The sequence below is a fragment of the Salarias fasciatus genome, chromosome 11, assembly GCF_902148845.1.
Source record: "Salarias fasciatus chromosome 11, fSalaFa1.1, whole genome shotgun sequence".
Lineage (NCBI taxonomy): Eukaryota > Metazoa > Chordata > Actinopteri > Blenniiformes > Blenniidae > Salarias > Salarias fasciatus.
The window spans coordinates 5593255-5614245 of NC_043755.1; the positions used below are offsets into that span (position 1 = coordinate 5593255).

General features: G+C 42.2%; 3 protein-coding genes across 4 annotated transcripts; all 3 read right to left on the reverse strand.

Annotated features, from left to right (window-relative positions):
* Positions 1-975: 975 nt before the first annotated feature.
* leng1 (leukocyte receptor cluster (LRC) member 1) lies at positions 976-8719 on the reverse strand. 2 transcript variants are annotated; one of them, XM_030103788.1, is made up of 6 exons: positions 8715-8719; positions 6699-6701; positions 5129-5266; positions 3531-3716; positions 2438-2724; positions 976-2357 (listed from the first exon to the last, which is right to left on the reverse strand). In XM_030103788.1, exons 3-6 carry the CDS (start codon positions 5258-5260, stop codon positions 2138-2140), a joined length of 825 nt encoding a protein of 274 aa, XP_029959648.1. In that variant the 5' UTR covers positions 5261-5266; positions 6699-6701; positions 8715-8719; the 3' UTR covers positions 976-2137. The 2 variants fall into 2 exon arrangements, with proteins under 2 accessions (XP_029959648.1, XP_029959647.1); XM_030103787.1 differs by lacking the exons at positions 6699-6701; positions 8715-8719 and adding an exon at positions 5637-5666 and having other exon boundaries at positions 978-2357.
* tmc4 (transmembrane channel-like 4) lies at positions 6768-13007 on the reverse strand. Its single transcript, XM_030103738.1, has 16 exons — positions 12905-13007; positions 12623-12800; positions 11827-11975; positions 11563-11712; positions 11158-11267; positions 10533-10678; positions 10246-10393; positions 9976-10134; positions 9737-9894; positions 8703-8829; positions 8073-8170; positions 7769-7952; positions 7549-7679; positions 7307-7462; positions 7106-7184; positions 6768-7000 (listed from the first exon to the last, which is right to left on the reverse strand). The coding sequence occupies exons 1-16, from the start codon at positions 12933-12935 to the stop codon at positions 6923-6925; spliced, it is 2082 nt and encodes a 693-aa protein (XP_029959598.1). The 5' UTR covers positions 12936-13007; the 3' UTR covers positions 6768-6922.
* Positions 13008-14234: 1227 nt separating this feature from the next.
* mboat7 (membrane bound O-acyltransferase domain containing 7) lies at positions 14235-20963 on the reverse strand. The gene is made up of 9 exons (XM_030103764.1): positions 20843-20963; positions 19362-19441; positions 18271-18400; positions 17680-17806; positions 17414-17570; positions 16394-16589; positions 16023-16175; positions 15674-15850; positions 14235-15493 (listed from the first exon to the last, which is right to left on the reverse strand). Exons 2-9 carry the CDS (start codon positions 19435-19437, stop codon positions 15082-15084), a joined length of 1428 nt encoding a protein of 475 aa, XP_029959624.1. The 5' UTR covers positions 19438-19441; positions 20843-20963; the 3' UTR covers positions 14235-15081.
* Between the last annotated feature and the right edge of the window lie 28 nt (positions 20964-20991).

A 20991-nucleotide genomic window follows, 5' to 3' on the forward strand; every position in this document is an offset into this window, starting at 1 on the left:
ATGCCGATGACATCCAGCTCTATTGTTCTTTTAAGCCGGATGGGATACAGAAGCTCGATTCCTTTTTCCATTGTCTGGCAGAAATAAAACAATGGCTCAGTGAAAATTCTCTTCAGCTCAACACAGACAAAACTGAAACACTCATTGTTGCCCCTGATGTTTCAATTCCAGGGATCAAGCAGTACCTTGGTGACTTAGGGCAGTCCGCGAATTCGTGCCTTAGAAACTTGGGTGTTTTCTTCGACAAAGACATGTCTCTAGTGCAGCACTGCAAGCAGCTGACGAGAAACAGTTTCTTTCAATTAAGAAATATCTCTAAACTCAGGAAAATGGTATCATGCACCGACCTAGAGCTCATCATTCATGCTTTTGTTTCCTCCCGCTTAGACTGCTGCAACAGCCTGTTCTCATGTCTGAACAAGAAGGAGCTTTCAAAGCTGCAATTCGTGCAAAACTCCGCAGCGAGAATACTGACCCGCACAAACAGGTGGACTCAGGGCCGGCGATTAGGCTGGGCATCCGGGGCATTTGCCCAGGGCGCCGAGCCATAGGGGGGCGCTTGATGAGGCCGTGAGGCGCACCGCCCAGGATGCCCCGCTGTGACGGCCGTTTGAGCAGCGCACTGCTTGGTTTGCTCGACAACTTTCGGCGACAACTTTCTCTTTACCTATGAAAGGTGCTATATAAATAAAAATTACCTACTTACTTACTTACAAGAGTAACTCATTATTGCTCACAAGTGTGGCACTTAGTGCCTTGAGCTCACTCACTGAAGTACTCAGAAGCTGAAAAATGTATTTATTATGAAAAATAAACAAGGCGATATATAGATATATAGATATATAGATATATAGAAGGAAACATGTAAAGCTATTGTATATTTCTATCCAGTGAAATCGGTTAAAAAGTGCAGACTGATCAAAAAACATTTTTTCAGTATTTTTGGCTATAACATTTTAATGTTGAAAATATAAACGTATTCAAAAATGTAAATAGGACTTACATACACGGTATGCATATACTTTATACAAGCTTGGATTGTGTGAATCATCAAAAGGAAGCTGTAAGTTCAGTCTGCAAGGGGATACACATAACCCGATTTATTGTGGTACCACTTTTGTAAACAAAATGTTCCAATAAAGCTTTGTTTTTCACCTGTGGCAAGTCTTTTTGAAACATCCCTTCATATATAACAGCTCATCATCACAGCAAATTAATGGCAGAACACATGTCAATACTGTTGTGAGAACACTTGATTTTACCACAATGCCACAATTGCTCATAAAAAAAAATCATTTTAAATATCAATTATGAGATTTTAGATGATTTCCTCAGAAAATTAGTCATTTCCTCATTTTTAAAAATAATTCCAAAACCTTTCTTCATTAATCCTTTTGACTAATCATTGTGGAACATAAACAATGCCACAGCAAGCCGTGACTGCATGACTGAGTCACCCTGAAGATTACCAGGAACCCGACTTCACAGCAGCCGAATGCATCACAGCCTGAAGTCAATGAGCTTTTCCTCCTGTGAAAATGTCTCTGATGAAAGGATCTGTAACAGCAAAAACAATTATTCAAACACTTGCTGATTAATTCAAACCAATTTATTTCATTCTCGTCACCAACACAGACAGCTTTTTGTTTGTTTTACACCAGAAAAATTGGAAAAAACTTAAATATTTAAAGAGACAGGAAGGAGAAAATATAAAAGTATTTTCACTTGAACTATAACAGAAGTTAGTTGAATGTCAACACATCACTGCAGATTGATCTCCACCTATCAAATAATGGCTAAACTGACTGATCGTGCAGTGTGCTCCCACTTCAGAGGCCCGTTCGGTTCGACGGCCGTGCTGACAGTTGTTCACACAGTGTCGTCTTTGTTGACAGCCTGGGCCTCCAGCCCCCCGTGATGGCAACCATCTGCCCTGCTGATGCGCTCATGAGCCAAACACTGCAGCTGAACAAGACCCCACAAACCCCACATGGACCACTGATATGGTGATTTTTTTTTTTGTTTTTTTAAATACAAGAGGAGGGTTAAAAATGGAGACTTGACGTTGGTAAAGAGGCTCAGATGTCATCCAGTTCAGCATCACTATAAAAACCAGTCTTGTACCACTGGGTCATCCTCAAGACTTCAAGATCTCGTCTCTCCAGCTCTCCCGATCCCTCCTCTGTCGTTTCCGAGCCAGCTCAGGGAAGTAGGCAGTGTTGTAGGGCCGCTCTCTGTCGTTCAGCTCCCTGACGGGCTCCTTGCCTTTGCCGCTCCTCTGTTCGATCAGAGCCTGGGCTCTCCGGCGCTCTTCAGCCTCCCTCTGTAACCGCTCTGCTCGTAGCCTCTCTATAGAGCTGCAAAACACCGCGCGGACATTTTTTTCATGATGATTTCTGAGGAAACTGATTAATCACAGAATTGCCGATGCTCTTACCTCTCTCCACTGCTCATCTTCGGCCCTTTGTCTCTTTTCTCTTTTTTCTTGTGTTCCTTTCTTTCGTTTACAGCAAGGGCTTTCTTCATGTCTTTCAAAGGGTCCAAACTATCCTTCAATCTGCGATCCCTTTTCTCTCGCTCCTCTTCGCTTATTCCCTTCTTCTTATCTTTCTCTTTCTTTGCCTCTTCTTTTTCTTGGTCACTTTTCATGTACCACGGAGTCACCTCAGTCCCCGGCTGGGGCCCTAAAGACACCAGCAGGCCGATGGCTCGCTCCTGTTTCTCCTAACAAAGAAAGAAAGAAAAAAAAGGTCAAATCAAACTTGTGGTTGCTTCTAATCTCTACTGTTAATTAGATTTTTTACTATTTATATATACTTCTTACTGTTTTAACAAATAAATAAAAATAAACATAATTCCATAAAATTGTCTCAATTTATTTAAAGCGACACTAAGGAACTTTTCAACCTTAATAAAACATTTTAATATCTTTTGTAATGATACATCGACTTACAACGAGTTGAATGACCCCTCTGCCACGGGCTGAGGGCGTCAGTATTGCTTTCACTTGGACTAAGAAACTGTGAGGAGGGTGGTAGGAACCCTGCACACGGCATGTGTCACATTATGATATAACATCGTTTAGCCACCATTAGATCCATTACCTCGTCGCTATCCATCCTTCACACAGCCACTGGAAACAAATGCAGGCGAGTTCAGTCCTACAGCGCGCCAACCGGAGCAGCATTTTATGACGCCACGCACTAGTCCTCATGGGAACTGTAGTATTTGTTCAGGCAAAACACTACCGCTTTTGTCCACTGGCGCCGCCAAAATCAACGGAAACTGAAAGTTCCTTAGTGTTGCTTTAAGGCAAAAAGGTTTCTTTCAGAAACAACTGAACCTTTGTGCAGTACTGTATATTCAGTTCAGATCTTCTCTAATGATTTTAAGTGTGTGATAAACCTGTGAATCTGCAGGAGTTAAAGTTTCAGTCATGTGAACACATATCCTCTCTTTGATGGAAGGAGGAAGGTCATCTCACCCACATTTTAATGGAATGAAACCGGCAAAAACTAGGATGGTCTCACCTTTTCTTCTCTCTTCTCTTTGAGATACTCCTCGTTGCCTTTCTTCTCTGAGGACTCCTCCAGAGGGAAAAGATTGAGATGTTCCAGAGCGCCACTCGGTTTTTCGTCATCGTTATCTTCATCCCTTCCTTCTCCTGCAGACGGAAGAGCAGCTCGGGCTTTCCTTCTCAGGTACTCGGTACGTGCCTGTGAAACAAATGTGTTAGTTAAAATGTCAATTCAAAAAGAATGATATCACAGGTAATGGACAGGTTCAAGTAAGTTTATTTTTCTTTGTATGGATTGTCTACTTCAAAATCTGACAATGTATAAATTTTCAGGTTGAGTGGTGCAGTTCTGAGCAGATGTGGGGGAAAAAAGCATCTTATATATTTTGTTTTGGGGGTTTTTTTGGTCATCATGAGGCATTTTTCGACATATCATTTACCTTGGAGAAACAATGATCCTCATCTTCACTTCTACTTGACACTGTTTAAATGAATTTTGTCCAGTGAGAAGTGGAACCTTTCCCACCTTCCAGTTACTAATATACTAATTATAACCACACCTTCAAAGCAGGATTCCTGAAAAGGTTGCCGACGAGACATTCATTGACGAAAAGTCATATGAGACGCAATGTACTCCCAGAAAATAGTATAAATAGATGGAGCGGAGAGCGGTCCGCGCGTCAGTTTTTTTTGGTCTACCTGACTGCCGGGGGTTTTGGAAATAAAGTCCTCTTTTTGCATTCTGACTTCGACTCTGCCCGATTGTTCCGAGGAGAACTACGATTGAAGACTTCAAAAACCAAGAGTGGATATAACTGAAGATTTTACGTTTTTTCTGGAATATATGTTTGGGGGTTTTTCTTTTGCATCGCAACTGGCCTAGGATACTTTTTAAATAAAAATCCACAACATAGGCTGTCTCTACAAACGTTAGCTGACTCTTGGCTGAGTTGACCGGATTCCCTGGCAGCACCTTCACCGACTGTAAGATCTAGAACTGCAGCTGCACTGAAGTGAAGTAAAAAAGCCTGCAGGATGTAGATTGGTGGCTCCTCTCTCCTTCCCTGAAAGAATCCTCACACCCTGCTGCCCAGTGCTGGAAATTATCCTTATTTATGCTTCAAAATAATTGAGATTGATATCACATAAGAAAAAAAAAGGCATGGGTTCAAATATTGGCCAGGCCTTACTGTATGGAGTTTCAATGGGGTTCTTCCCATAGTCCAAAACAAGCAGGTGAGATTTATTTATGATCTTAAACTGACCTTTGGTGTGACTGGGAGTGTTAGTGGTTGTATGATTTTCCCTGTGAGCACTGCAACCCTGAACAGGATCTCATCCAGTATGATGGATGGATGGATGGAGATGAAGACCAAATTGCACGACTGCACCTTTTCCCTTCAGCTAATGGAGTGAATATGTCAGATAGTATGTTTGTGCAATTACAGATATGCTATGTTTATAAATGTATAGACTAAAACATAGGAAGCAGTGAGGTGGAGGCACAAAGTAAAATCACACAGGTTTCCCGCTACAAAACACAAATCAACAGGACAGGCACGTGGCTACAAAAATATGCCTCATCAGCATCAGCATCATCATCATCGTCACCTCTTGCTCCGCGCGCTCCACGCGCCGCTTGGCCTCGCGCTCTTCCTCCGCTGCCTGAGCCTCATCCCTCCGCACGCGCGCCACATTGTCCTTGTTGCGCACGTGCCAGCTCTTCTTGGGAAGAATGTTCATGTTCGCCTTGGAGACAGTGGACACTGCAGGTTAGCTAACAGCTCCTCCGAGGAGACAATGTTCCACAAAAACGCGTGTCTGCGTGTAAATCTAAACCAGAGGAAGTCAACAGCCGAGTAAAACCAACAAGAGTAGAAGAGAGACGTTTAAAAGGCGAATGTTTTTTTTATTTTTATTATTGCTGGTCTCGTTTACTTCCAACAGTAAAGCTAACGCTTAGCCTCTGCTTGTTTTCTTCCACTACTTGGTGTCAAAGATGCAGCCGCGTGACACTTAACTCCCCCCATTCATATAAACTCACATTTCCTCGTTTCAAGCATTAAAAGTGGCTTCAAACACGAACACGAACCAGCTAGGTGTAAGAAGCTGTTCTCACCTCAGGCTGCAGTCCTCCACAGGAAGGAGTCTCCTCAACCAGGAAGTAAACAAAGACGCCAGGATGAAGCAATAATTCTGTTGTGACACCAGGGGGCGCTGCAGGCCCTCTAATATCACCACAGCGCTTCAGGGGGAGAGGTAGGAACAGTCTGTCTCCGTGCAAAGACCAACAGATAAAATAAAGTCCTTCCATGTGCCTCAAATGTCTTTAAGGGGTACAGATGATTCCATTGGCGAAGTTTGAAACTATTAATTTGTTGAGCAGGTCCTCAGCCTCCAACAACTCAGGTTGCATCATGAGAGGTTCTTCATAAAACTTCTGAGAAATCAAACGTGCGGATCTTATGATATCCTCTGAAGAGAGCAGCCAAAACCCACCGCCACAATCAGTCACTCTTAAATTAGTGACCAAATCAAAATGGGGTTTATTGTCCCGATGTCTTGAGAAAACAGCTTCAGAGGAGAAAACCACTTTTGCTTGGTGTGGCTGATCTTGCACAAATACACTCCGCCCAGATGCTGAAATACTGAGTACATCCTGACAAAGGTAATTTAAACTGGTTAACATAAAAAATGATTGGACTTTGTAAGCCTGTCTAACACAGAAGACTTCATGCATGCCTGCTATGACAGATCTTTTCTGCTACTATAATGATCTGAAGTCTCTTTGCAGAACTTCCAGCTCAGCAGTTTTTTTTTTATGGATACTCTGAAAAATAACCACCGTTATTCCAGTTTGAAGACCTGCCCTGTCCAGCATGTAACCTATCTTTCATCCACTGGGATAGACTATTCTTATACTCCCTATTTGGATGGAGTAGACACAGAAGATAAATTCATGCTCTGTTAGATACACAGAAACTATAACTCACGCAGGAGGAAATTAGACATAGATGTTAAAGTCATAAATATTACCACAAAACTACCCAAGCTGATTCTACAGGTATGTTCCTATTACAAGGGTTTGGAATCTTTGTGCTTGAAGATGCAATGGGATGCGTTACCAATTCAAACAACCAATAGATGCAACCTAAGTTTAAAGAATATGTTTGGATCAAACCTGCTTCAAAAGTTCTTGGTCATTTTGTTAACATACTGGAATTAAAAGAAGTCCCAAACAACTTTTAGAATATCTCAATTTAATGCACTGCCTTATAAAAAATTATTGTCAAAATAAATTTCTGTTGCATCATTGTCCGGAAAAACCTTAATTGCACAACTTATAGCAGCTTGTTATGTACACACGTTCTCTCAGCTGCTTTAATCTGCATGAATAGCTCAGCATCATTCAGAGTTTGGTATTTGAAGTTTCCGAGTCAGCTCTCCAATCTGCTTGACCAAGAACTGCTTGTCGCGGCCTTCCTGTAAAAACAAAAATTTATCGCCACAATTTCAAAAACAGATACCAGAAAGGTCAACACTGCTTAACGTTACAGTTGAGAATAATAGTAAATACCAACAGCTTACCATTTTAAGCCGTTTTCTTAGTAGTGAAACACTTTTTCCATAGGCAGCAGCTAAAACTATGACGTAGCACATCACCACACTGTCAGGAGAAAAGAGACACAGTTACACCCGGACAGTGACGAGTGTCGCAGTACCAGATAACATACAAGCTGATTTAATCTATATCAGAGAATAATATTTGCATAAAGCAGAAGGACTCACCATGATAATACACACAGAGGGATAGCGAAGGCCTGCGAGCCGATGAAGAAGAGAAACTCTTGTGTAACTTCAGAGAGGTTTAAAATGGAGCTGGGAACAATTGACCAAATGTTGGAGGAGACACGGAAAGGCCCGCAACTTATCGATGGATGGATCCTGTTAGGGAATATACAGTATTCAACAAGTGACCAGCAGGAAAGGGAACTGTTTTATGAGTCTTAGATTAAAGGATGAGTGCTCACTCAGCTATACTGTAAATCACAACAGCCGCGGCCAAACACCAGCCAATCAGCAGCACCATCAGGAAGAAGACGGTGGAGGTGGTGGATCTAAATGTCCTCAGTGCTGGCCGGCAGTTATTGAAAAGATTGATCTGGGGGTAAAAGTGACAAACTGAATTAGACTGACAGAATCAACAGTTCAGGTTTATGATGTTGAGCTGTGCTGAAGCTACGGCCTCACCTTCTTGAAGTAGAAGAACAAGACAAATTTGACGACGCTGATTAGAGGAAGCAGAGGGCAAAAAAGAGCTCCGGTCCAGACCACTGTCTGCCCATAAACCAGCTCCAGGACGTTGGCGGGAACTGTAAACTGTTGACGACCAAACCACTGAACCAGCTTATTGGACCAGTTGTCCACCACCATCCTGGTAAACAGGCACAGAAATAACAGCTGGACGTCAGTATGAAATACCGCGGCTCATACGCACGCCACACGTCCTGACAACCCTCAGACTATCCAGAGCAGATGTTCAGTTTGACAGGACCTGCGTGGAAACTCGACCAGGACGAGGACAGCGACGCTGACGAGGAAGTCAAACAAAGTCAACTTGTACATCTCCTGCCCAAGGCGTGTTTCCCAGCACTGCATCACGTAACAGACAGGGAACGTTTGTGTCAACAGAATGGTAAAGGCACAGTGTAAATTTGATTTAAATAGTAAACACAAAAAGAGATTGGAGCTATTGATAGATACCAACTAAAACACAAGCTAAAGGTAGTTATTAAGTAAAAGACAAACTGGATGTTACAGTGATTCAGCCACAAAAGGTACATAAGTGACATCAGTAGATTAAAAAACTGCATCTTTAAGACCAGTTTTATGCATCTGGCGTTTTACTAATGAGTAAAATGAAAAATAAACAGCTTAGTTAAAGAAACAATTGTAAGGTAGAAAAAAATGGGTTTCTTATAGAATAACCAGATGTTAAAAAAAACAAGACTCATGAAGTACAAGGTAAAATAAATGTACATCATTTTATGTGTTTTATGTACAGATCAACAAATAAACAGAAACTAGAATTACTTGCTCTTCTACACAATCTGCATTAAAATTCAAAAGCTGTGTGGCCTGAGGTGCAAAATGAAAAGACATCTTTAATTAAATATACATTTACCGGATAGTCTACATGGTTGTAGAGGCATAATTTGCAATTCTGACTTTCCGTGTCGCCCTCACAGGTGATCTGCTGCCACAAAGTTATAAGGAGGATGGCAAGACTCATCAGACGAAGAAACACAGCCCTGGAAGACAAAAGCGTCATCACAAGTGGCGAATATACACACAATCTTCACTTCAGCAGACCAATGATTCAAACACTGAGTCATGCACTCATCTTTTTTTTTTTAAACTAAAGAATAAAAATGTAACTAATGCACTGTGCAGTAATTGATTCAACAGTAACTCTCTGAGGGACATTTTTATTAGCTGTTTCTGTGCTTTCGGCTCTCAACTTTCTCAAATTCCTCATAAATGAAGCCACAGACGGGCACTGCTCCGTCATCTGTTATCTCACTCGCTGTTTTTTTACCATGTTGCTTTAGTCACCCTCGCAGAGATCACATTGACTGGCCGTGTTTTCTGTAAGTTTCCTCCAGTTAATGATACTTTTACATATTTGTTCATATGCATAAATCAATCTTAACCCTGTGAATCCCTGCAATGAGAAATCTCCAAGTTCTAAACTTCAAATATAATGATAATTATAAGTCATGAACCTGAACTGTATGTTAATCTGAAAAAACAAACACTAAATGAGTGCTTGCCCTTTAACACATGTATATATTCATCCACTTGTGAATATTAGGACTGAACATGTTTTCAAGGCAGTTTAACGTCATTTTGTGAGACAAACTCCTGCTCGCTCCCTTTGACGGCTCCGGCCCATTTCGCCACAGTGGTCTAATTGTGTAAACAGCGTGAAGTAGACTAAAGACAACCCGGCTCAGACAGTCACTCTGTTTTGTCCTCTTGAAATGGGACTGTCAGATTTACACAGGGAGTGCTCACCATCTTGGGCTGTTTCCACATTGGCTTTGAGCAGACTAACACTTTCTCTAATGTCTCTCAACAATAAAGTTAACTTCAGAAGAAAAGAATGAAAATCAAACGATGTTACATAATCGTTACCACAGAGGTGCCAGTACAAACCTCAGTAGAGCCAGTATGACAGTAGTACTGGGGGTATATCGCTCTATTAAGGCAATCTGATCACACAGCATTGGCACCACAAAGTTTCCAGCTGTGATGACGATGGATGGTAGATACTCCAAAAGCAAACTGAGGAACCCTTCTTCTTGCCTGTTTTCCTGTTTGGCAGATACAGCAGAGTCATCCAAAGCTCTACCGTTGTCGCATTTGAAGCAGCACTTTTTCTTTTCGTAGTTTACCTGACTGAAGTTGGTTGCTTCAAAGATGCCAACAAAAGCTGCAATGATGAGCCCGAGTGCAACGAAAAACATGGCGACACGCAGAGAGTACAGCAGCACTCTCTGTTTGAGGGTGCGAGCAGCTGCCCGTCTCTTGAGGGCCTCCTCCTCCAGATCCACCTGGCAGAGGGAGACAGGCTTGGGATGAAGAGGCAGCTAGGTGTGGGTGATTCAGTGCAGAGGAGACGGTGGCCACCGCATTCGGGTGAAGCAGGGTCGCTCCCCTCTGACCTGCAGTCGGTACAGGACGTTTCTTTGCTTCAGTTTGGTGGCTCGGTCTCCTAAGCAACCGTAGTCCCATCCGCAAAAGACGATCATGCTGTAGTTACCCACGGTGCTGCCTCCCGTTACCACGGCAACCCGAGCTGCGGTCCCCATGCTGCGTGAGAGCGGCCAGTCAAAGAGAAGGACACAGGTGTGAGTCGAGGCGACCGAATACTGGATTCATGCTTTTTAAATGTTAACCTGTCAGCTGAAATTACTGATGCGACTCGAGGAGAGTTTGGAGTAAGACTTGCCGTGCAATGATGCAAACGAGACAAAAGGCCAAGTAGAAGACTGCCGTCAAGAGGTAGGCTAGGGGGATGTTGTAGGAAAAGTTTCTGTCTTCCAAAACTGTGTTGCTGTAGTAGCCGTAAAACAGATAGGTATACTCCATAAAATGCTGAAAATGGAGGACAAGATTTCTTTCATCAGGTGGAAAGCATGTGGTCACTGAGCAGCTGCAACTTCTTTAAATTTGATGCAATATGGAGAATTTCAGGTGTTGCAACAAGTAACTTCCACTTTTCAAATTAGATGCACTAAGATAGTCCTTCACTTTAGATCGTGTAGCCCTCAGCTCGACTGCCACGTCTCTGACTTTTCAACAAAAGCTTTGATAAAAGATCAAATGTGTTTGAAGTCCAGAGGCCTGGACGGGAATCATATAATATAAACATATTATATTTTTTTTTCAAAAAAACTAGGCCTTAGTGTTACTAGTTATTCTTTATATTTGGGCTTGTTTTCTGGCAGCATGATATATATGCATACATCATGGTAGATAACATGGTAGATAACAAATTAAACATTTCCGATGCGTCGACCTTCTGCATGACCTCCGTATTCTGTATGTCTTTGCAGGTCACTGCAGCTTCTCACCGTTCCTGAGAGTAAGTCGAGGAAGTAACTGTAGAACATCCTCAGGCCTTGAGGATTGGGCTCATACTCCATGCATTCAGCTGCACAGTCAGCACAAAGGTTCAGGGTCTCTGCACAAAATATAATAAACATTTTAATGCTCTGCTGATGCGCAGGTGAACATTTATTTTCTGAGTTCTGAGGGGAACTCTCTGACCGCCTCTGCTGTCTCTACATTTACTCCTACGATCAGATCAGCTGCTACGACAGTACTGTTGCCTGGAAACTGTTGCATCAAACTGTGAGAAGGCTTTCTGCATTTATTGGAGAGAACGATGTGGGGAAAAAAACGAGAAAGCGGAGCACTGAAGTGCATCTCTGCCGTGTGTTCCCAGTGTGCTGAAGGAAGATGAAATTCTGAGGTACCTGAAGTGTTGCTGAAGCTGGTTCCCACTCTACTGAAGATGATGCTGGGGATTATGACGAAAGCCGCAAGCAGCAAGAAAGAAAGAAAATTGAGAACCACCAAGAACCGCAGGAACAAAAAATAAGACTGGACACCACCTCCGAAGTTCCCTGCAGGGAGCAGAAAGCTGGAGTTCAGTTCAAAATGCAAAATAATATCAATGGAGTTTAGATCATGAAAATAAAAACTAGGGGAAGGGCTTCAGTAATGTCCTGAATATCTACCTCCAATCTTTTGCAGGGTCTTGTCCCACAGAGTCAAATAGCCAACAACATCTCTGGCGCTGCTTTTTAATTGACGCAAAATTTTGGACCTTTTCATTTTCCAGGAGTTGGAGCTCGATACCACAGGCATCTTCATCAGCTGCGCCTGTCTGCAATCCACACATTCGTTCACTAATCAACACGCTTAGAACAAGTAATAGTAGATACGAAGAACAACAACGAAATGACAAAGATTTTTCTCACCCTTCAAAGTGTTGGGGATGAGATCCCTTCATAGGACTTCAATCTCATCGCAAAAATAGCCGCAAACTATGTCTGATGTACAAATGCTTTTTTTACAGATTTCAGCATTCTCCTAGTGATTTTTTTATTGATAGTGCACGTTACAGTTCAATGACAGGGGGAACTGGAGCCTTACTGCAAACTGTGGGGTCAAGGGTCGGCCAAGATTTATTCTATATAAACCCTTTGTCTTTCTCTCCAACTCCACACCAATAAAAGACATAAATGCAGGTCAGAGGGAGGCGGATCAAAGCAGTGTCAATAAAGAGTAATGAGTAATGAAAAATGTGCTCCTTTATCTGTTTCTTTAGGCCAATCAATCAACATTTAAAAAGAAAACGCAGACCTGGTGTTCCCAGTGAACAGTCCAATTAAGTGACATAAAAGATGTCAGGGTGGATGTGAAATCACGTTTTAAGGCACATATTTGTCCTTTTCAGTGGCTGAACTTCATCCATAACTTTAAAACATCCTGCTCACTCTTTGTTGAAGTAATGAGTTGTTGGTTTCATACCGGACCGCCTTCTTCAGTGCCATGGAGAAAGGCGTGTTCCTCAGCTCCCGGGCCTGATCCTCACCGTCCACCTCATCCTCCTCCTCATCCTCGTCAGAGCTGGAGTCCCGGTTCAGCTGATTGCTGACCCTTGAGGGACGCCTTCTCAACCTGAGGGACTCCCTGAAGTAACTCGCACCTGTGAACGACGGTCAAACAGTCCGGGCAGTGCCTCAAAGTGACATTTAGTTCCAGCGTTTCAAATATGATGTGAAGAAAAAGGTCAAACAGCGTTCAGCTCACCTGGGTCTTCTCTCTGGAGTCCACCGTCCATCTTTGAGATGCAGATTTAGTCCTGTTGTCCTCTTGTTCAGAATCAAGAGACGTGAAGCTGCTCTCACCGAGGAAATGTTGACAATCCGGGAATCACTTCCCTGTTTCCTCCCCTCGTGGACTTTACTCCCTCTGTCATTAACCACACAGGTACTTCCTTATATACTTTGAACCCATTCTTTCCAAAGTGTTGGCTGCTCTTTATTCATTAAGTACAACAGAAGAAGAAAATAGATATGTGCAGAAAGTAATTCATATTATTTAATGAGTTCAAGTAAACATTGTACCAGAAACTGAAAGAAATGCATGAATTTTAAAAGCAAACTGATCAGATAATAAAAACAAAATGCTTTTTCAACAAGGAGTTCATAAGGAAGGAAAAACAAGAGGCTTTATTGACGGATAGAGATCACCACACACACACACACACACACACACACACACACGGGCTCTTAGCATAAAGAAACCAGTGTTGTCAGGTAACAGCAGGTCTGTTTGTGTTCACTGATGCAGAATTAATAATTTTCCCGTCCAACCACTGAGAGACCAAACAGGACAAAAGCCTTTGTTTTGTTTTTTTTTCCAAACAAGAACTTATCTAATAAAGTACAGGTGAGGCAGTGCTGATATGTATTCGACATGTAACGCTGGAACGAGCAGGGAGTATTACATTTGATGCAGCTCCTGAAGCCAAAAGCTGGAAACACACAGTCTGGAGTTAACGGAAAGATTTTTATAAGTCATGACGGAACGTAAAATAAAAACAAAAAAAACACCAAGTTCTCTGAGGGAAAAGTTTTGGCACGGAGCAGGAAAATGACACAACACAAATCGACTCGCTCATCAGGTGGTCTCAGTGGTCTCAAATTGGTCCTGTTAACACTCCTTTCAAATATTCCCATAAGAAACAGAATCATCACAGTTTTAAAGACAGAAGTGAAACCACTGCACATTTCTCAACTGTAAACAGTTTACTGTTGCTAGGGCTTGGCGATAAATCAATCAGTATAAAGATTAACTTTTTAGAACAATGTTTTTATAGTATCGATCCTTACATTTCTAGTTTTAAATACAACAAAAGTCACTCGCATGTGGTATAACAGATTTGCACCTTTGGTCTCATTGAATGAACAATACTGAAAGAGTTTTCACTTCTACCGCCAGTCGTTTAATTAGATTTAAATAATCAGCATAGAAAAATAAACCTCCAGAGTTGGCAGTATCGCCCAGCCCCAGCTGTTCTGTAATAAATGACGTTTGTTGGCAGTTTAGAGTTACGACGCGATTCTTGCTGTTTCTCGCATCACGTTTGGTCCCGACCCCGAACAGTGGATGACAGCACAACAGACATTTGAGTTTGGCAGTGAACAGACTGTTGCCATCTGAAACATTGCAAAATTACAGGTAAAATAAAACAAAGCCACTCCAGTGACACACTGTGAATTCACAGGACTGATGAAAATGATAAAAAAAAAAAAAAAAAAAGAGGTTGTAATGTAATTAGGCAGGATCTGAAATGTGATCTGGACTTGACCTGTTCGTTGTTCCTAATATGTAAACAAGCTTTAATTTCACCAGTTCTATTGTCAGACAGTCAATGCTGTCACAATCACATCACTACTCATCCGAACAGACACCGTAATGTAATACCGGAAGTCGAGCATCACCTGTTGAGGGTTTTTTTTTTTTTTGAGTTATTGAATCTGAAGTGACATTAATTAAATTGCTTTGTTGGTCTCCTTTCCATCAGATAAAACATGCTGACTTGTCAAACACCTCATTTTTCTGAAGAAATACACACCAAAATGCTTAAAATGTGACTTGGTGTTTTAGAATACAGCTAAAAATACTCGGAGCACATTTAGATTTTACAGGTTGGTTTTTCTCCTCTGAATATAAAAGTAACATTCACTGAGCGGTATTCACAGTTTTAAAATTTAAGTTTTTACATGAACTTCACTGGGTTTATTAAGACTGACTGAATAAAATTTGATCTGATGTTTCTCAAAAGCAGTCACCTTGGACCTGCATGACGCTTTGTTGTCAGAAACATGAGTGACGGTGCCGTAAAGGTTTATAATTCTCATCTTGAATTAATGCCATTCGCCCCCAGAAATGATCCCACAAGAACTTTACTGTACATCCATTCAGTCTGTTTTTTCTCCAGTTTTCTCCTTAACGTCGCCTGTCTTCTCTCCCTCTTTCTTCTGTTCCTTGTCCGCTCTCCTCGCGTCTCTCTTGCCTCCTCCCAGCACCCGTCCCACTACGATGCAGCAGACGGCGATCACGTGCATGCTGAAGTAGATGGACGTCCAGTAGCTGACGGTGTCGGAGGCCTTGAGCAGCACGAAGCCCATGCACATGTAGTCGTAGGCCCTCATCTTCAGGAACCAGTGGACCCAGTCGAAGACGTTCTGCCCGCGGGGGCCCAGCTTCGCTCGGACGGACGCCTCCATGGCCGACTCGGCGGCAATGCACAGCGGGATGGTGAGGAAGGAGAGGTAGTACCCGGCGTGCAGGCCGTGCCAGTAGGCGCTGATGAACATGGTCCAGCCGGCCCTGGGAGGAGGAAACAGACAGAAGGGACGCTGAAGACCGACGGACTCATCTCCTCTGTGGATTAAAAAACTGACCAACACGATGAATCAGGCTGTGGAGTTTCAAATCTGCACATTAACCATGAAGACGGCGATGATATCTTTTTGTTGTAGGACATTGTGTTTTCATTATTTACTTTACCTGAGTGTGTAGGCTTTGAAGGGGGCGTTGGGGTAGATGTAGTGATGCAGCCACCACTGGACGGTCATATTCCAGTAGCGCATGCCGTGCCGGACCTTCACACAGAAGTCTGTGTTGTAACAGTCGATGTTCTGGATAGTTTTGAAGTCATATTTTTCTTCAGAGGAGGGATCAGGACTAAAAAAAAAGCCAGGAAGAAAAAAAAATGAAGAGAACAAACTGGCATGAAAACAGTTGGACAACAACAATAAGTACGCTTTTCTAAGTTTAAAACCGCCCTGTTATTCACACAGGTGCAAATCCTGACACATTCTCCTCTGGTGTCGGTGCTATTCCTGTGATCGTGTACCTGTAGTTGACGGTGGGTCCACCTCCGGGCTTGGAAAGAGCCTTTTCTGGATAGCAGCCCAGGCCGGCGCTGATACAGCCAGCTTCAGCGCCGCACCAGGCTGCGTAGAAACGCATCCTGAACACGAAGAACACTGCCACCATGTAGAAAAACCTGGTGAGGGAGAGAACAAGACAATCATCCATCTGTGTTTATTATTAATCACTTCACAGCCGATGAGTTACAACAGTGTTTGTCCTCTCCGCCAGTCCATTGTCCAACAATCTCGTTGCTAGTAAACAAGTGACTGCAGGACTATATTTCTAAAATTGACAAGCAATTAAATTACTTTCTTGACCATACTATAGGGCGGTGATGTAATGTAATAATACCTGAAGAAAAAGTTGTGATCCAAGAACTCGTCTGTACGGACGTAGGCCAGTGGAAAGACAGAGTTGACGGCCACAAACAGCGCTCCGTACACCGGGACGAGCTTCAGCCGCTGCAGACACGGCGCGGAGCCGGGCAGAGCCATCGGGCTCGGCTGGTTCAGCCAGTCCACGTACGTTTGGAAGCGGAAGAACGGGCCTTCGGGAGGACGGAGGGATCAGACAAGAGGAGTGAATGCAGGACAGTGGCAGAGAAAATGGATCAATCGGGAATGCGCGACACGACGGGGAGCAGTGGAGGACGGTGGTGACGGAGGGGGCGAACGGGGGACGCAGAGCAAACAGAGATATATGAAAAGTGGCAGTCAAGAGAAGTACTGTTTATTTAATGTGGACTCACAATGTTGCAGAAGTGGCAGAAAGTGAGACAAAGAGAGACAACAGTTAAGATTCATGCAAAAAGCAAATGAACATCAACAGCCCCCACAACACAACGCCTCCTCTGAAAAGACGTTTAATATCCAGTCCATCCAGGATATCGCAGCTTTATTTAGGATTACTAAGGAACAAAAACACTTGAGATATTGATTTTCATTGTTTTTTTTTTTTGCAGTAGAAAGTGGGTATTGACAAAACTGCAAACTATTTCATCCTGATGAATCAGAAGAAAAAGAAAATCAGTCATTACCTGCTACGATTGTGAAGGTTCAACACTTTATGAAAACAGCTGCAGGGAAATTATCTATTACTTAATGAGCTTCTGCATGTGGACTCAGTGTTTCTCTATACCAACTATCTGACTTCAGTGGCGCACAATATAAATCTTTAGGTCAATACTGTTAATTTACTAAATGCAAAAAAATCCAAGAATATAAAATTCCCACTAATTCTGCAGCACAGTGATGATTTTTCCATTAAATAGTGAACTGCTACATTTCTGCCAATATTCTGGAGGGACTGAACATCTTCAGCACAGTTTCCTTCCACCTGTATTTCTCCCAGAAGACATCTGCACAGACTTACCGGTCATTATACCCACATAACAGTAACTATAGGACAGGATGTCGTAGAGGGAGGGCTCCTGAGCCAGACCGCCGATGACCGGGGACTTCGCAAAAGAGCTCACTTCTTTCTTCTTCTCCACATGGAAGCTGTGCACCTCATTGGCAAGACTCACCATCTTAGAGCAAAACGAAAACACATGAGACGTCTACAGTCATGCAAAACCTAGAATGGGATTTACTGATGTCTCTGGAGTGTGGGTTTTTTCTGAATGTCTGTCTGTTTACCTTCAGTGTGAGCAGAAGCTGGACAGCATTGGCAAAGGGAGTCGGAGGCGGCAGACCGAACCAAGTTATCAGCCGAAAGAAGAGGAGGTAGAGGAAGGTCCAGCTGAGGCTCAGTGCCGGGGCGTGCCTGGGAGACAGAGAAAAGTACTGACTGAGTGAGTTTCTAGGTCATCTTCACACGATCTACAAAAATATCTTGTTTGGTTCTGAATTTGGGGGTCTGTGGTGTGGACTGTCACTAGTGGCTACATCAGTTGTGTAATGTGCTATGGATGACAGACGGGTGGTGGAATCACCGATTCTCCTTGTCAAATGTGATGTACAGTACACTTGCTTTTTTTGTGTTTTGTTTTTAACTTTTTCATGCAACCATTTTATTCTCCAGGACATTTTTGACATTTTAGACTTCATAGATTCATTACTTGTTATATCTGAGAACACAACTGACAGATTAGTCAATACACTTCAGTTGGAGCTGAGCACCCTTTCTGACCTTTGTACTGAGTGTGTGTGTGTGTGTGTGTGTGTGTGTGTGTGTGTGAGTGTGTGGTACTCTGAAGGTCTGTGAAGTTGCGGATGCTGATGCCTCACCGCCAGCTGCTCCTTATAATAATCCATGTTCCGATCACCGTCACCAGCGAGTGGAGTGTGTGGATGTGACAGGTGGCGATAGTGATGGAGAGACCCAGAAGAAGAGCTGCTCCCTGCTTCACGGGCGGACCTGCCGTGACAGAAAAATTACACTGATCAGCCTCCTACAACCATCCACCAGACAGCGACACGGGGAGGCAAGAGCACCTGAATATTTGCATTAAAAAATGCAAATATGCAAATGTTTCTCATTTCCGAGTAATGCGGTCTTCCCCTACTGGAATAAATATAGACAAATGTGACAGGCAACATGAAAACGTCTCATTTAGAGACTTCAGATAATATTGATTGATTGATTTATTTGGCAATAATACATTGCAATAATAAGTGACCAACATTTAAAAATATCCCAGAGGCTGCTATACAACAAAGTTATCCTATTAATTACCAAAAGAAAAACAAAATATGTTTGTTTTTGTTTTTTTTATTACATATAATTCTTCTTTCAGTTGCTTTCAAACTACTGACACCATGAACAAAGACCTGGATAGAGCTGAAAATTCACATTTCACATTATAATTTAGTTTGGTAACAGCAGATTTTGTTCCTGATCTGGTTGATCCAGTCGTTCCTTTGTGAGGTGCAAAAACAATGACAGGTCATTTGCAAAATGAAAAGGCAGTGTTGCTGGTATATCAGACAGAAAAATGAAGAATCTTTTATCATAAAAAGCCCTCTTTTAAAAATGATGAGGACTTGTAAAATGACAAGGCCTCAGCTAAAAGTTAACAATGAACTGGAGGCTGCTAATATTCACTTTCTTTATACTTTACTTAACAGGAGTCTTTAAAGAAAATACATTTTTCATCTGAATCTGGAAAGAGGAATTGAAAATCAACATCATTATTGTAAGAAAATGATTTATTTTTCAACATTTCATTTACCTTCTATATAAATGGTCCATCATTTTTAATTAACATTATGCTTCCCCGTTTAATACTTTAGCATTCTGATGGTTATTTCCATGTGGTATCATGAGCAGATAAAAAAATATTTTGCTAATTTTGTTTGAACTAAACTTGAATACTCACTGAGGTAACGGAAGAGAAATCCAACGGGGATGGAGGCAGCAAGAATTCCCAGGTACACCAGCTCATCGGGAGACATGGCTCTGCTGGCACACAAACACTCATCAACCCAACATTAATGCAAGTCAGACGCAAGAACGGTAACACACACAGCGCCTACAACCACAATACACTGCAACAAACTCTGCTCCAGTTAATCATTTTTCATGCAGTCAAAAAGAGACCTACAACAGCAACATGAACGTCTGGCTTAACGTTGCAATTGATCATAATACTTTCAAAATATATTTCATTGATAATATTCACATTTCAAATTGTGAACTTCGAACCTTCAATCTGTTTGAGACAGCAGGCCAAAGGATAACCACATTCATAGGAGACAAAACTCTCTTTGCATCAGAAGTCATTGTATGTTGGCAGCTACATTTCATCATTTGAAGAGTAGTGACTTTCAATAGCAGTTTCCTTTGCAGTTGCTTTTTCCTATAAGGTGTTCTTTTTGCTTGATTTGTTCAATTATTAGCCTATATTTCTTTGCTTGTCAGTGTGGTCTCTATTTTCCATTCTCAAGAAATTGTTTAATATGTCTCTCTGGTGTCCCCCTCGATTGTGCATGTTTCTGATAACCCACTTAGAGATAAGGTATGCCTGGAATGAGTTAATTTAGCCAAAAATAAATGAATAAATAAATCTTAGTGGCAAGCTTCAAATGGGGAAAAAACTCTGGAATAGGCTCCAGACCTCTGATCCTCCTCTGCATGGGTATTAAAATTCAACACAAAACTGTAACATATTGGTTCTGCTTTGAGGTGTAACCACAGCTGAGTCCAAAGCAGCTCATCTCCAACATTTCCAAAAAATGGGATTATATACTTTTTTTGTTTTTGGCAAATTTAGTTTCCTTGTGTGTTTGGTGTCATACTTAAAGAAACACCAGAAAAATATCCCTCTTTCTGGTAATCCCACATCTCCTTAAAGTCTTTTACTTGTGGACATTTGTCATGCTTTTAACTTATCTGTGCAGTGTTTGTTTCTTTTCTTTTTGCAGTAGATTCAGGTGATTGTGGAGTTTTGAACTAACTCAATGCAAACATACCCTCTTTGATACATTCTCCACTACTGGTGTTTTTTTTGTTCCTGTTTCTTTCTGAACGCATGTCCCAGTGTGGAGGACAGAGGTTTCCACTCTCCTCCTCAGGTGAGGTCTACACAGGAACACCTTGTCTTGACTTTCCCTCATATTTTCATGCACGCAAAATGCGAACACACACCACCACGTCTCCGCCTAGATACCAGGTCTTCATATTAATAATTAAAATATCTCGCTTTTATTTTAAACTCGCTGAACCAGGACGATGTAACTAAACTACGGCGGCTCACAGGACATTAGACATTGAGCAATTTTTACACCAACTTCAGCACCGAGTCCGCAGTTCACCAATAACGAGCTGTTACCAGCTCAATCAACAAGCGTTTATACTTACATTTCTGTAGTTTAGTGACTCGGTTCACAGCCTGCTGTCTCCATTAAAGGCTGTAAATCAAACTGCTCACACCCACCGCGACTTCTCATTTCACCACTTCCGCATTCAAAAAGATTACGTCATCACGTAAAGGTCGACGATACCATTCT